The 16,160-nt window shown below is 44.1% G+C and overlaps 1 protein-coding gene across 1 annotated transcript in view; it reads left to right on the forward strand.

Annotated features, from left to right (window-relative positions):
• The first annotated feature begins 9,473 nt into the window (after positions 1-9,473).
• Positions 9,474-16,160, forward strand: part of ext1b (exostosin glycosyltransferase 1b) — a 138,424-nt gene continuing 131,737 nt past the window's right edge. Inside the window, exon 1 of the mRNA XM_086279684.1 lies at positions 9,474-11,357. Within this exon, the coding sequence (XP_086135810.1) occupies positions 10,414-11,357 (944 nt within the window). The 5' untranslated portion in view covers positions 9,474-10,413. The remainder of the gene's footprint in view (positions 11,358-16,160) is intronic.

Genomic DNA, 16,160 nt, shown 5'->3' on the forward strand with positions numbered 1-16,160 from the left:
CCTGAACCACCTACTGATTCAATAGCACAGTAGGTTTGAAATGTAGACATCAGTAGGTAAAGAGTTAACAGTCCAGTCATGTAGGTTCACCGAGCAACTAATGGGACAAAATGTACATGTAAGTAAAGGTAAATGACTTATGAGTGTTGGATTGGAGACTTGTTCACAGCCATTTAGTAATCAAATTCATTTTCAGTCAGTTAAAAATGATTTAAACAACAGAAACATGTATTTGGCCTCTTTATTGTAATAATATGATTCATAGTTAGTTTCGTAAGAGACGCTCTGACTGGGCATCTATTGTATGTGGAAACAACATCGACGTCTGTCCTCTGTGGAAGAGCTTTTGCCTGTTTCAACATAGTTTGCCAGGTGCAGATAAACTGACAGCATGTATTACAATACCTGCTCTGTGTGACTCAGTGTGGGAAACTCTGTGCTAATATATTTCAGTTTTAGTGAGTTTTGATTCGCCTAAGTTAGCCGTCCCCCCCCCACACACACACACACACACACACACACACACTTTCATGCTTTGCACTACGCTAAGGTACCCATGACACTGGTATCAATCTTCTCATCTCACCCTCTGAAAGAAGTGGAAGTGTTTCTCCGTAATGTCGGACTGATTTTATAGGGAATAGATTGTCATCGCATTGCTGAGGAAAGAAGGAATTAGATGTGTTTCTTCATGAGTCTCTGGTTCCTCTTTTCAGTCGGGCGAGTTAAGCAGTTACATCAGCTCCACGTTACTCAGGGGATGTGTTTCACTCGTAATCCATTAGTAAAATGTGTTATCAATAAAACATCAGCTAAAAAACTGTTGTTAACTTCCCATGTCAGAAAATCCTGAGTGGAACTCCACCGGCCCGATGCATTCTCGAGCAGTAATAAAACATAAGGGAACCTAATGCGCACATAGCCAGAAGGCAGCCAGGCTATCTTAGGCTGTGCAACTTAATGTTAAGCCCTCACCAACAGAGGAGGCCATCCATAATTAACCCTACACTGTCAAGTCAAAGCAGCAGTCATAACATGCCCTCACATGTCACTCTAACCTTTTTCACTGCATTGTTTTCTCTGCCGTCAACCCATCACCCACATCTGTTGTTCCCTGCATGAGGACTGCAGCAAGAGGGGGTTGAGGGAAAAGACTTTGATCTACCATGTTTCCTTCACAGCGTTGATCTCAAAGGCTTTAGACAGCGAATGATACACAAAGCAGAGGGAGAAAAACATGCTTCTCATTTGAGATTGTTGAGGTTCGTGTGTGATTTATTTCCTGTTAGCGAGGGGCGATTGAGCTATTTGGCTGTAGGTTAATCACTGCTATCAACATCTGCTGTTCTCTGCAAGAAGCTAAATACCACATATTGTTTCATTTTTCCTTCCTGTTCGACATTCTTTTCCCACCAGTCTAAATCTTAATAAATCTTTGTATGATTAAAGATTTCATTAATTCCGGAGATGGGAGAATGGGCAATTAAAACGTGTGAATCAAAGCAGAGAAAAGGGGCGAGGTACAGGGAGCACAATTGACTGAGTCAAAGGGTCAGAGAGGCTAAGTCAGAGAGAAAGAAAGAACAAGGAAACGAGCAAGAGACGGTGATTAAAAAGTGAAAGACGGAGATAGATTTGCCTGTCTTTCACTAGAAACTGAAATAGAGGCCAATCAAATGTGTCGGGGAGACCAAAGTGAGAGATCTGTGGGAGCAAGCGAATCAGAGATGGATGTCATGTGGACACGGAGAGAGACAAAGAATAAGATTAATAAGATTTATTTGCCTTAAAGGGAGACGTGCATATACAAAGTAACCCCCCCTCCCTGTACTTGGTAACTTACTTCATCTCCAACTTAATCTCTATTAGTTGTTTGGTGACAGAGTCTGTATTTTTGATGGTCAGTGATGGCAGAGGCTGTTTCCTGCCACAATGGTGGATTGCTTTCTTCTTGTCAGTGAGATGGAAAGAAGTTCAGTTCAATTCAGTTTTATTTCTATAGCGCCAAATCAGTTGCCTCAAGATTTTTTATATTTTAAGTTATAAACCTCACAAAAATGCAGAGAAAACCCCAACAATAAAATAACCCCCCAATGAGCAAACACTTGGTGACAGTAGGAAGGAAAAACTGCCTTTTAACAGGAAGGAATCAGACTCTGCTGTGACTGGTTGGAGATAGGAGAGGAAAATAGGGCAAGAGACACACTCAAGACAGACAGAGATTTAAAATAATGTGGGTAAAGTAGAGTGTTGTATGAACACATAGTGAGTGAAAAAAGGTGAGTGAAGACAAAATGCTCCCAGCAGCATTGGTCTTTTGCAGCATAACTAAGGAAAAATTCAAACAGTAAGCTTTATTAACAGGGAAAGCTTTAATCTTAAAACTAGAGAGGTTGTCTGCCTCCCAAATCCAAACTGGGACCTGGTTCCATAGAAGACAGGGCTAAAAGCTGAAGGCTCTGCCTCCCATTTTACTTTTAAAACCCTAGGAACGACAGGTAAACCAGTGGTCTGAGATCAAAGTGCTCTATTGGGGTGCTACAGTACTATGAGCTCTGTAAGATAAGCTGGAACCTGATTATTTAAGATCTTGTGAGGAGAAGGATTTTAAATTTGATTCTGGATTTAACAGGCAGCCGATGAAAAGAAGCCAATATGGGAGAGCTATGCTCTCTAGTTTTAGTCCCTATCAGTAGGGGAGACCGGGGATAGTTGTAACGTGGGTTAGTTGTAACACTTCCAATTTCTCCAATCAGGGCTACGTTTCAAATGATGTGACTCATCCTGTGCATGCCCAATTCAGTTCTGCTATCACATGTGAAAAATCAGCACATTTTGTCAAACACAGACAATTTAACATGAAAAAAAGTAATTTGTATGCCAAAAAGTAAGTTTTTCTACTTTATTTCAATGTTTAATAGCATTATCTGCTTTGCAGTTAAACTCATCAAATTTAAATTATGTTATTTGTATGTCTATGGGGATATATTCTGTGTAAGTCTTTAGTGCTAATGTTTTAGCCGTTGGCTGTAATGTTAGCTAGTTCATGACTATAGGAGTCTGGGTCAGTTGTAACAGCAACAGTCTGGGTTAGTTGTAACAATAATGCAGATGTTACAACTTACCACACTATTACTTTAACTTATATTAAACAAGTTGGGGCAACGACATCAGCAGAGAGAGGTTCACTGGTCACTTTTGTATATGCGGTTAATGCCATTGGCAACACAATTCCTCCACTGTTTGTGTTCCAACACATACATTATGCAGACCTCTGTGTCAGAGATGGACCAGTAGGAAGTACTGGTAGTGGAAATAAATCAGGATGGGTGCAAGAAACAGATTTCCTCATCTTTCTGAAGCACTTTGCAAACCACACCAAGGTAAGCCATGATAAAAAGTAATGGAATTGCGATGCTGGTGAACAACTACATTTTTTCAGCTTCATTGTTATGTTCAAAATTGGTGCAAGAGTTAATATTTCAATATTTTTAGGCAAGGTACATGTCTTTGATTCCTGAAAAACCAAGTATATCTTTATTAATATCTAATGGACTCTGAATTGTGCAAATGCTTGCACAATTGAAGCGTGACAGTTGTTTACTTTTCATCCAATATCATCAGCAAGTCGCATTTTCAATTTGCCCTATATTCTGGTTTATGATTAGATACCTGTTGAACTCATATTTGCATTAGAATCTGCTCCTTTGCAGTCAGTAACAATTAACAAAATCACGGTGAACGTAGTAAACATTATACCTCACGACGCCGCTCTCTCCTGGTTGTAGATGCTTTGTCGCCTGCGCAAAAACCACCAAAAACCTTTTCCGTCTGCAGATGAAGCAAAGATAAAGGTTGGCAGAGTTAAAAAGCAGGTTAAAGTTCAAAGGGGTAAGAAGAGCAAACTCTCCTCTGATCTCTGACAAGGAGGGAGGTTAAAACATTAGCATTCACTCTGCGCAGCCATATTTTAGCCCCGCATCTCCTCAAAGGCAGGGAGGAATTCATGCAGTCTGCACAGGGGAGATACATGGGGTACATCCAGCATATATATTTGTAAATACAGTATGTGGGTGTGCATACTAAACTGAGAGCGGTCCTTGTGTATATACCTTGCTGTGTATATGAAGACAAATGATGGAACGACAGAACACACCGTGTACAGTACGGTCTGATTTCCACACTCACAAGCTCTATCCGTAGGATTACTTGAGTCCATTTATCATTCCATATGAGTGTGGCTTGCATGGGTAATTGTAAATTAAGTGGATTACTGTGCAGTGTAGTGCCTGGGGGAATTAGAGAATCTCTGAATGGATGCAAAATCCTTTCGTACTGGAGCCTGCAGGTCCCAGAGCAGCATCAGCACTTTCTGAAGCAATGATATCAGCATGAGCTCCTTTGAATGATACTGATTTAATATCAGCACGGTAGATTTAATGATACTGACACTCATTATGTTTCAGCTCCCTGAAGTGGGGCCAATGTTTCAAGTGATTGGCACATTCAGCAGTAAGTGTGCTTAAGAATAGGTGTTTCACGGGACGAGGGTTAGACCCTTCCATATGCAGGAATACTTTCCTGCTGCTCAGCCAAGGCGGAGGGTTTGTATTTAATAGCAAAGTTGGAAAGTAAGTGAGGGAAAAGTATATGTAAAGTTGTTCTTTCAGGGCTTTGCGTAAGATGAAGCTACAAGATTCATTCTTCTCCTCCTGGCTTCAGTGGCCTTATACCATCCAAATCCCTCAAATCAAAATCCACCTCGAATGAATTGCCGTGGAATACAAATGAGGAAGCAGTGGCAGGGATTTCTCTTTTAATGAGGACAAAAACCTATCACCACATCTAACCTGAAACGCTTCATTTGCCGCTGCCTGCCAGCCTGCGCTTCCCAGAAGAATTCTGGGGTTAAAACTGTAGAGTTTGAGCGCGGTTCGCTCAGGGCCCTGGCAACAAACGATGGCCTCCCTCCCACACCCCCGAACATTTAAACCCAGCTCAGTTTGCCCAAAGCAATCTCGGCTCGGGAGTCGAAAGGTCGCTTTAAATAAATAAAGAATAAGGAGATTACTAGGCATCCGACACACGGAATGAGCAGCACTTTGAAAGGATAGCCAAGGCTACACCATTTAGCATTCAGTAGCCTCGAGCAGTCCGTGAGGCTAGCAGTCAGAACAGAAAGTCCAGATTGACTCCCACTCACTTGCCACAGCTTCATCAGTTCTTTAAGCTAAACTTCTGACCTGTTTGTCATTGTGCCGTTTGTTGTTTGTCAGCCATGAGAATATGTGGAATTAATTTATTGCCTCAGGTTGAGCAACGCAGACACTGTTTTGACCAGCATTTCATTATAATATGTTTGCATCTCCGTGACTCTCAACTTTTACCCACCCAAACTTTGCAACAATATAGCACTTGGGAATTGTAAAGCAGGTGACAAGACAAATGCTTCAATAAGAGCTCTCTGAAAGCTTTTGTGTTATTTTCTGAATCTTCTAAATAAAAGCGGCAGTGTTGGGCTGGAAGAGCACACTCCCAGTGAGACCATGTAGCCAAGATTACACAGTACATCAGTGGAACTCTATTCCCAGGTATTAGGTGGGACTTCACAGGCTTTAAAAGCAAACTCAATAAGATTTGTGACTCATCGTATACATGCACACACAGACAGCCAGCAAAATATAGTCTCCAGTGCATACGCATGCCGGGTGCATGGACCCAAACACACCTGAAATCCAGTCTTTTTGGGGCATAAGAGCCTGCGTGCACCGTCATACACACCACACACATACATGCCCTTTGTCAAGCCGAGCTTGTTACATCATCCTGAGGGGAGTTTATCAGCGACCAATCAGCAGCAGCCCAAAGGCTGTTTTGTCTTCCTTTTGCCTGAAACTCTCTGAACTCACAGATTACCTTTCAGCCATGGGTATTTGCTTACCGCAGCCTGAATTTGCAAGTCTTTATCGTGGCTACTTGCCATCACTGAGGGGAAGTGTTTTATACACAGTTTATCTGCGCAAGGAGAGTCAGTCCACCGGTAATCCAGGTCTTTGTTTAACTACCTTCTTAGCGTGTTTGCTCAGTCACGGCTTAAAATAAGAGAAATTATTGCTTCTTTTTTTTCATTAGACAACACTGTGTAGCATCTTATCATTTTATTCAAATGCCAAATGAGTACCCAGGTCAAGATATTAAATGTAGAGATTGCACAAGCAAAAATTCATCCATTTATTAAATCTACAAATTGAGAATCATATTAGCTGTGCAGTAATGCTGCATATGAGACTGGAAGTATTTGCTTGCTGTTAACAGGTAATTTGTTACATTCCATGTTAAAAATGTGTAATATTTTTCTATAGACATGGTTTACAGTCCCATATATTCTTCTCAAATGTTTGGCCATTTACACACTGGGAAGCATTTTCTAGTGATGGTGAACTTATGTAGCATTACTTTAATAATCTTTATTCCAAATAGTCCTAATAGCCTTTGAATGCCTCTCTCTTTTCCTGGTAGTAAAAACTAGTCACTTCTACTTCTTAAATTCCCTGCACATGATCACACTGTCATCAGGGCTGCGTTTAAGGGGGTGGGAAGAAAATCAGCACATGTTTTTCTTTATTTCAGATCCTTTCTTTTTCTCTTTTTGGCTGATTAAAAAGGAATGTTTTACGTGACAGTGTTGCACAATCCACCTTATAGGGCTTCACAGGCGACCAAAGGCTTTCTCACCTTCACAAATCTCCACCCTAATACAGTCCTGTGAAGGAAAGCGAGACAAAAGCGTCACTGTAGCAGGGAATTTTTTCTGTGGTGGGAATATTAGAAGCATACACAAGGAAGGATGAGCGAGCGGAGCAAGGCAAAGCTCACTGGAACGACTCCCAGCCCTCATCACAATCATGCCGAGACCACACAGCCACAAAATGTTCCAAAACAGTTGGAATACATGGGATGAACTGGGGAGGGTATGTGGTGCCTTTGATGGTGAGCGGTTAACACAGCTGCCTCTGCTCAAGCAACTGCGTCTCTCTGTCTCACCTGATTTACGGAAATGTGAAATGATGTGCACACACTGCATTCAAAAGATACAAGCTTTCTTTTGAGAGAGCACGTCTCAAATTACACTAAATTCTCTGGTTAACACAATCCTAGTTTCCAGTGTCATTTAGCAACCAGTGTCATTTAGTCTCATTAGAGTTCCAAGCAATTAAGAGAGAAAAGTCCCTCCAGGCATAAACAAAGGCAAGAGCGGCATTGCAAGTATGGCAACTGTAAGACGCTCTAAGGGTGCAGGAACTGCTGCAAGAAGACACTATTGGAGTTAAACCGGGGGTGCAGAACAACCACATTTTGCATAAAGAAAAATGTGAAGCATTTTTGGACTGCTGGACATCAGATTAAGCGGGACAACTTTGAAGACAAGAGCAGCCTTCTGGAACAGCACCCAGGCCTCTTCATCACCAACATATTCTGACGATGAGCACTGGCCAACCTCAGGATCCTGGCCTGTCTCCCAGCCAGCCCTGCTAATTACTCCCCCTCTTCTGAGCTAATTGGCCGATAAAAAATGAGGATGGCCTCTTCACCCAGCCCAAATGTTGTGCCACCATACGGCAGTAGGGAGGATTATGCGGGCTTATGAGGCATGGTGACACTCAGCGAGAACCACTCCTCTGCTATTAATTTCCCTGTCAAGCGGGTCGCCTCTGCTGTGTCACTTTGGTTTGTAAGCGGATGCGAGAAAACTTTGGCCCGGGGTTGACTTCCGACAACTTCTTCTCATTTAGCGCCCTGGTACAAATGAACAATGAGATCACTCATTTGAGCAGATGTTGAGTCCTGGGTGATATCGGTGTTACAACTTGTTACAGGCAAATTACAAAGGGCTTATCTTACTTGAGTGGATTTTCCTTCTCTTTGCACAGTCAGGACTGCGGGTAGGTGATTTGGGATTTCCATGAAAACCCGTCTAACAATAGACCATGCATCAAGTTAATAGAGCTAATGTTTAAGAAAATAAATGCCTTGGACCGGCTGTCCTGGTGGTCTGGCTGTTGAGACACAACACAATGTGACTGCAGCAGATTTTTTGTTTACAGCCATAAATCTCCATATAATTAGGAGGCTATTTGCTGAGCAATTATGATATTAATTTATTCAAACACAGCTATATTTGTGGACTTTGCAGGTAATATTATTAAGTCTGTGAGAAATACAAATACTGAATAACAAGCCGTGCTCAAAGCCAGCAGCCTGTTAACAGCACTGGCAAAGGTCAGTGTTGGAGGTTGATGAGAACCAGGCGAATATTTGCCTGCAGAGTTGCATTCATGTTCTTGGGGTCTTAGCCCCTAATAATAACCCTACACTTTGGAATCCTGTCCAGCATGTGCAGCCAAACTACTATCAAACAGGATGGAGCAGCTGTGCACAGAGTCACGTCTATCTGTGACTGACTAAATGTGGCCTCTTCTGAAGAAGCATTTCTCAGAGGTGGATGCATTGACGTAAATATCGATAGCATTGAAGCAATCGATACTGGACCGATATTAGTGCAATAGGATCAGTAAGCTCAGTATGTAGCCCACTAAACTTTGATAAATTAATAATAATAATAATAATTATTACTACTACTACTGGAAATGTAAAAACTATGCATCAAACACTACAAAAAATGTCTGAATCTTTTTGTGCTTACTGTCACGTCTATTTTATTTATATTTTAACAACATAATTTGACCCCCAAAAAGTATCGGTATTAGTATCGGCAATACTGACACTATATTTACTTGGCATCGGATTAATAAAAAATGTGCAGTATCGCACACTGATCAAGCAAAAACCTGGCGGACTTCTCATTAACTTCTTTTGTCAGCTATTAATAATCACAGTTGACAAATGACACACAGACAGTCACAAAAACATCCGTCTCTAAAACGGGAATAATGTCAGAAGAAAGAAGAAGTGAAACTGTATGTAATTTAGCAGGAACTGATTTCAATAATATTTGATTACTGTTGCTTTGTTCAGTTACTGTCTGTCGTTTTCCCTTCAGTCTTTCCCTGTCTACAGCATCAAAGTTGGGCACATTCAGGTTAAAGGATAAACAGGCCACGGAGAATACTGTGGGAGAAATGCAGAAAAGACAACTGAATATAACACGCGCGGGTAAATCAGAAAACGTTTGATCCAGCCGCAAACAGCACGAGCATCTCCGCGAGATTTTGACGGGCCGCTCCTCCCGAACGCTATCAGCTTCTGTTAAACTGAGAGTGTTTTGCTCTCTGGCAAAGCTCCAGTTTCCATATAGGCTTACAATTAGATAATTTGCACATGCGGAAGACTCCGGTTATGAATGGGTGCATTCCGCTAGTCCCGCCTCTTCCGTTCCCACAGTCTGACCAATCGGCGGCGTCTTTGAGCCGATGGGGCGTCGCGTCGGCTGCCGTCGTGTCGGGATTGGAATGTTAGCGACCAACAATCGGAACAACTGAGCACTCGGTAATTGGACACTAGGATCAAGGAATCCCGTCTTTTTGAACATTTTCTCAGCTATTTAGTCAGTCTGAGGTCACCGTTTGTTACCCGCGTGTCTTCCGGATAACTTCGCCTGCCGTGCGGCTCTTCGCCGACGAGCTTTTTATTGAATAAGAGCGCGTATGTGGGGAGGTTGTAATAAATAAGAGAAATGCAGGGATTCGTCAGGTTACAGTTGTGCCGCTGAGCTTCCTCCTGCGCTACGACGAGTCCCCGGTTTTTTTTCTCCGCTTCTCCTCACACGGGACCATGGAGCAATAAAAAGGGGAAAAGGAGGGGGTGTGTGGGAGAATCGGACGAATTCACCCAGAGGTATTTGGATACACGCGTGGTGGCCGTACCGATGTGTTTTTACACTGCCCGGTCAGCGTGTTGCCGAGTTTAACATCCAATCCGGGCTGTACCTTTACGTCTGGGAGAGCCTCGGGGACCCCAGCCGCTGTTTATCCGGGAGGACGGAGTTCCCAGGCGGCTGTCTGACAGTTTTCCATTTCAATAGCCCCCCACCCTCCGTGCAGCCAGGCTGAATGAGGGTGAGAAGAAGTGCAGGAGAGAAGAGTGGCTGCATATGATTGTGTCCGAGAGGGTCCGGTGAGCGCTGATCTTTGTAGGTGCACCAGAGCCCGGCTGCTAGGCGTTGTGCGATATGGTGAAACTCTACAGAAGAGGGAGAAAGGGACAAGACTTCTAAAATCGCCCACATGCACTGGATCAATTGCTGGATTTGGGAACCGAATACGCAGAAGGGGGGTTGGGGATCCTTGGAGGCTGCCGGAGGATGGAGCGGTGTAGTCAGGGTTAGTGAGAGCCTAACTTCGGGCCACTTTACATTTCTTATTCCTGAACAACTCGCCCTTGTTTTCAGGACACATGCAGGCCAAAAAACGTTACCTGATCCTGCTCTCCGCCGGTGCGTGTCTAGTGCTTCTCTTCTACCTCGGAGGGGTTCAACTTCCAGCGGCGAGCAGGAGTCGGCATGACCGCAGCAGAAACGGGCACCGGCCCGAGCAGCCCTGGCCTCACTTCTCGGACCCTTTACATCTTTTCCTGCCCTGGGATCAGACCGACACCGAGGACTACAACCTGCACATATCTCCGAGGCAGAAGAGGGACATCAACACAAGTGTTTACAAAGGCAAAAGGTGTCGCATGGATTCCTGCTTTGACTTTTCTCTGTGTCGAAAGAACGGATTCAAAGTTTATGTTTACCCCCAGCAGAAGGGGGAGAAGATCTCAGAGAGTTACCAGAATATTTTATCGACCATCGAGGGGTCCAGGTTTTACACCTCGGACCCTGGACAGGCATGTTTGTTCGTTCTAAGTTTGGACACTCTGGACCGGGACCAGCTGTCCCCTCAATACGTCCACAACCTGAAGACCAAGGTCCAGAACCTGCCCCTGTGGAACGACGGCAGGAACCACCTTATATTTAACTTGTACTCGGGGACGTGGCCGGACTATACGGAAGATTTGGGCTTCGACATCGGTCAAGCCATGCTGGCCAAAGCCAGCATCAGCACCGAGAACTTCAGGCCCAACTTTGACGTGTCCATCCCCCTCTTCTCCAAGGAGCACCCGCGTACGGGTGGAGAGAGGGGGTACCTCAAGTACAACTCCATCCCGCCTTTCAGAAAATACATGCTGGTGTTCAAGGGGAAGCGCTACCTGACTGGCATCGGCTCGGACACAAGGAATGCCTTATATCACGTTCACAACGCCGAGGACGTGGTGCTGCTCACCACCTGCAAGCACGGCAAAGACTGGCAGAAGCACAAAGACGCACGGTGCGACAAGGACAACGCAGAGTATGACAAGTAAGTTGGAGCAAGTAGAGGGGAAAGTGATTATCTGTTGGTTATTATTTTAATCAGTGCTTACATTTTTTTTTAAATGTTATTATTTATTTATTTATTTGCGCTGTCATCACTCCAAACTGCGCAGCAGGAGCGCATCATCCACAGTTCTCACGCTGTGGCACAGAGTGAGTGAGTGAGTGAGTGAGTGAGTGAGTGAGTGTGTGTGTGTGTGTGTGTGTGTGTGTGTGTGTGAATACTTCAAATGAACTCATTAAGTGTCCTTCAGAACTGAAAATAGACACTGATCAGCAACATTCACAAGTTTGCTTTCCATTGAATTCATTACCTTTTTAAAACCCGAACCTCTTTGAACCCACCCACCCCTCTAAAACTCCAGGTCATAGTTTATATCTGACTGCTTTACCCCTCCACCCCAGCTCCTTTCTCCCTCTCCTACCTGAGGTAAAAGATCTCCAGCCAGGCTGTTGGCTCTCTGGACACCCCTCCCTCCTCTCCTCCCTCCCCTCACTTCTTCCCTTCCTATGAAGGAATCCCACCACCACCACCACCACCACCACCTCCCTACTGAAGCCTTTTAAAAGGACATGCATGGGCATGTTTGATTTGCACCCTGTACTTAGTGCAAATTAAGTGAAAGTTGGACCATGGGAGTTTTGGGCTCTGAAATTAGAGGTAAAAATGACCCAGCCATGACAAAAAATACAGCTTCCTACAGTTGAAGGTGCATGCAGTGTAGTTTATGTTGGCTGCCGTGCCTAACATGTTTGGTTGAACGCGAGTGTGAATAAATCAGTCAAAATGGGTTAATTACACTTTCATTTCTGGGAGTTAGTGGCGTGGTTTCCATTTAGCCCCCGGGGACAGTTGATTACCTCTAATTCTGGAGGTATCAGGTTTTGTCGAAGTGGTAATTAATGATTCCCCCTTGGGATCAGCAGCTGTACTCGAGTGTTTGGTATGTTTTAATATAGGGGGGAATGTTTTCTCAGGTTCACATATTTGGATTAAGCGGTGAACTCGACTGCTCAGGTTCACTTGTGTGTGAGTAGCATCTGCTTGATTTGCATTTATCAACCTGTGGATCCTAGCGTTTGCAAAGAATCCAGAGTAAACTCCAGGCGTGTGGTAACACACAGCGTGTGTGTGTGTGTGTGTGTGTGTGTGTGTGTGTGTGTGTGTGTGTGCGTACCTGGTGTCAGGGTTAAGGGAAAGAACAGATGGGCAGCATATGGGAAGTTAACACAGACGTATTCGCTTTCTGTTAATCAGAAAGATGGAGAAAAAGGAGCTGCTGGGAAAGATGGCACTTGCTTGGTTGAGAGACAAAGTGACTTTCCTTGAACTTGTAGTGAACTCAGGAACCAGTGTGTATGCACTCAGGAACCTCTTACCAGACGTTTTGGTAATGCAAAAAAAAAGCTCTAACAAAACTTCACAAGCATGCACTTGTCCATCCATTCATCATCCCCTTTTCCTTCTCCTTCCAACATTCCCCTCTTCTCCATCTCCCTGGATGCCTTGGGCTCGGTGTCACCTGGAGAGATATGCCATCCATTATCTGACATTCCAGTCGGCTCTGGACAGCCTACCTCTGCTCCTCTCGTGGCTCTGTTTGCTAAAGGATCAGGCCTCATTCTCGCAAAGGCGGCTTTGCCTCTGGAAGATCTCAGCACCGTAATCGGATGATTGATCCGGCTTGATGGCAGTGGTTCAGGGAAACCTGAGTCTTCACTGCCCATTCTTTCTGCCATAGCGCGTTTCACAGTCGAGTTAATTTTGATCAATACTGCTACATCTCAGTCATTTCATTTCCAGCTGCAATGCTGTATTTGATTTTTGTTCCCACTAAAACTCAATAAATCCAATCACATTTTTACACAGCACATTTACAGTGCAGCTAGATTTGGGCTGTCAATCCGTACGTCTCTCTGTGGCTTTAGTCTTCTTTGTTTTTGTTTTGTTTTTTTCCCCAGGTTATCGAAGTTCTCGGGTTTCTAGTTTTCTCTGGTATTTGGCACAAACGAGGCAACGCATAAATTTTGCTCTTGTTGTGATTTAGCAACCTGTTTAAATTTAATCAAACTGATGCCTCCCTCTTAATCAAATTTAAAGCCCTTTGGGTGCCAAAAACCCTGACGTAGCTCTCCAAGGTAAATGGATCTATATGCAGCTGACCCTCTGGTGTTTGCCAGTGCTTCATTTCCAGAGGCTCAGGGCGGACAGGCGATGCCATGCGGGGACGCTGCAGTGCAGGAACTTAGGAATGCACACACGTGTCACAGCAGCTGTTAGCAGCTGAAGCAAGACCGCTGCCAAAGCAGAGTGTCTGCACAGCGCATGTACCTGGATGTACCTGTGAGCAGTACCTGGATGCTTTTAATGTACAGTGTAATTCAAAGTTTGATCCCAAAGAATAAATCATATGATGGAACACAGACTTTAAATAGATGGAGGCAATCAGTGCAATCAAAGCCAGGATAGTGTTGGTTCTAAGTTAGCCAATCACTCGCTTCTCTTTTCCGTGTGACAGGAAGTTGTAAACAACCAAGTCCTATAAAGTCGGACAAGTGCAGTTCGGCAGTATTTAAAAAATGAAAGTGAATGATCGTACATGTGATGTGTCAGAATAAACTGGCACATGACCAGTCATAGCTTCACTTTGCAAACTAATCTGACGTGTTTTAGCAACATTTGAAATCCATTAATCGCACTGAAGAATGCGATTCTTAGTTTTAAATGGCTCTTAAATGCACACGGTATTTTGTGCGGACAGTGGTTGATCCTACACCTGAAGGAAATCGGTCACCGTTCCACATACCTACATGCATACATACACGGTGCCACGGTTGGTGTTGCATCCAAATTCATGTTCTTCTTTTTTCCCGACCTTTGACCTTGCAGCCTTCTAGAGGAATGCTGCTCTACAAAGGTATGCAGCAGGAGGGCAGAGTGGAAGCCGGTATATAAGTACCAAAACTGATTCCCACCCACCCACACTCATCACACGCAGACACAAACGCACCACGCGCCACACATTTATTCAATTGATTTTCTTAGCCGCAATAGCTTTCAATTGGAGTCACTCTGGTCCACTTCCATGGCCAGGCGCTGATGAAAGGAGCCATTCACTGCTACATTATCCACTGAGTTTCAGGGCTGCTGACAATAATCCAGGGAGAGGACAGTGAAAGGCTATTATGGCTCCGCAGTTGAAAAAAGTTGATGTTGGGAGGAATTCTGCAGCAGTGCTTTGCTTTGTAGAGGAATACGTCAAACTGGGGATTATTATTATAATTTTTTTTGTTCTTCGTGACTTGAGGAGTTCAAAATAAAGTTCCCGATTCTGTTAAATGGTAAGCATGTGTCATGCCCCACGGTTTTTCAGGTGTGAGCTTTTTCCGTTGTGTTATGTGACAAAACAAGGGCTGAAGAATCATTTTAACACACCTCATACTTTTGCATTTGTCTCTGTGCAGTAGCATGCATAGTTTGTGTGTGTGTAGGCAAGCAGTGAATCAACCGTGTAAGTACTGTAATTGCTCTCTGTTTCACTATCAAGCAGATTATCCTGCAGAAACCAAACGTATAGTCTCATCTAATGTCAGTGGAGTGAATTGCTGAAAGTACATCATTATTATCATTGAGTGTTCCATTAAAGTCTGACTGAGCATGTCCTTTTTTCTTTTTTTATTTATTTTTTCCCCTTCGTTGAAGCCTTTCTCCGGCTAACTGCAGCGTCATCATCCCCCCATTTAATACTTAACCAGCTTTGTTGACTCGTATTGACTTTGTACTTTAGCTACTTCACTGGCAGCTGCCGCTCAAGGTCACCCGGGGGACTTGAAAACCCCGACGAGAGAGGGAGGGCAGCGACGAGGAGAGGTAGAGGGAAAGATTTACAGAACGAGAATGTCAAGAGGAGCTACGGGAAACGCGTCCGTGTTTGCAAATGCCCGTGCTCGAAACGGCGCAAGGGGAAGAAGATGAGCAAGTGGGTGTGATATCGAGTGATAATAATGGCAGCAATGTCGGAATGAAAGAAACGGAGAGTCCAGAAAATTGCGCGTGTAGTGGGATTTTTCCCATTAGGAGTCAATGACGGTAACATCAGCCAGGCACTGTGGCATTTTCATTTCCACAACTGTGTCATCAGCAGAAATTTTTCCCACTTGAGAAAATTATCTTGGAAGCATGAGAGGCTGAGAGGGAGAAATGGGGAGACAGGCCGGCCTCTGGCCCTCTTGCATCCCCCTCCCCACCCTTGTTGTCTCTGTTTTACTTTCCATTCTTACCTTCTCTCCTTTTACTCTGGTTATCTTCATTTTTCTCTTTCTCCCCCCTCTTCTGCTTCTGTCTTCGAGCAACACTGAACTGAAGCAATGATGTGATTTGTCTCCCTGCCACAGTTTCATTTTCATAGGATATTTTTCCCCTTCTTCGTCTTTTTTTTTTTTAAAATTCAAAGCAACGTGGCGTCTGACACATTGTTGACAGAGCGCCACAGAGTGAGAGACAGTAGCTGATCTGGGCCAAGTGAAGAAAACCAGCAACATTTCCTTTCCACCTTATCTCGGTTAAACACAGGTTTTTTAAAAAAACAAAAAAACAAAAACGAGAGAACAAAAATTGTGAGTGGGAATAACGACATTCACCTGAATGTCAGCTCGGCGGCGTCGCCTGATAGCGGCCTCCTGTTGGAGAGCGGAGCAAGTAGCAGACACAGTCGTGTTGCTTACCTCGGTGTTTGGCAGGAGAGGGTGTCACACTCCCCGGGTTGCCATTGTTTGTTTTTCTGTAGTC

Source organism: Aulonocara sp. 'chitande type north' Nkhata Bay, linkage group LG22 (genome assembly GCF_057382095.1).
Source record: "Aulonocara sp. 'chitande type north' Nkhata Bay isolate Kocher_YH1m ecotype deep benthic linkage group LG22, A_spYH_male_GT1.1, whole genome shotgun sequence".
Classification (NCBI taxonomy): Eukaryota; Metazoa; Chordata; class Actinopteri; order Cichliformes; family Cichlidae; genus Aulonocara; species Aulonocara sp. 'chitande type north' Nkhata Bay.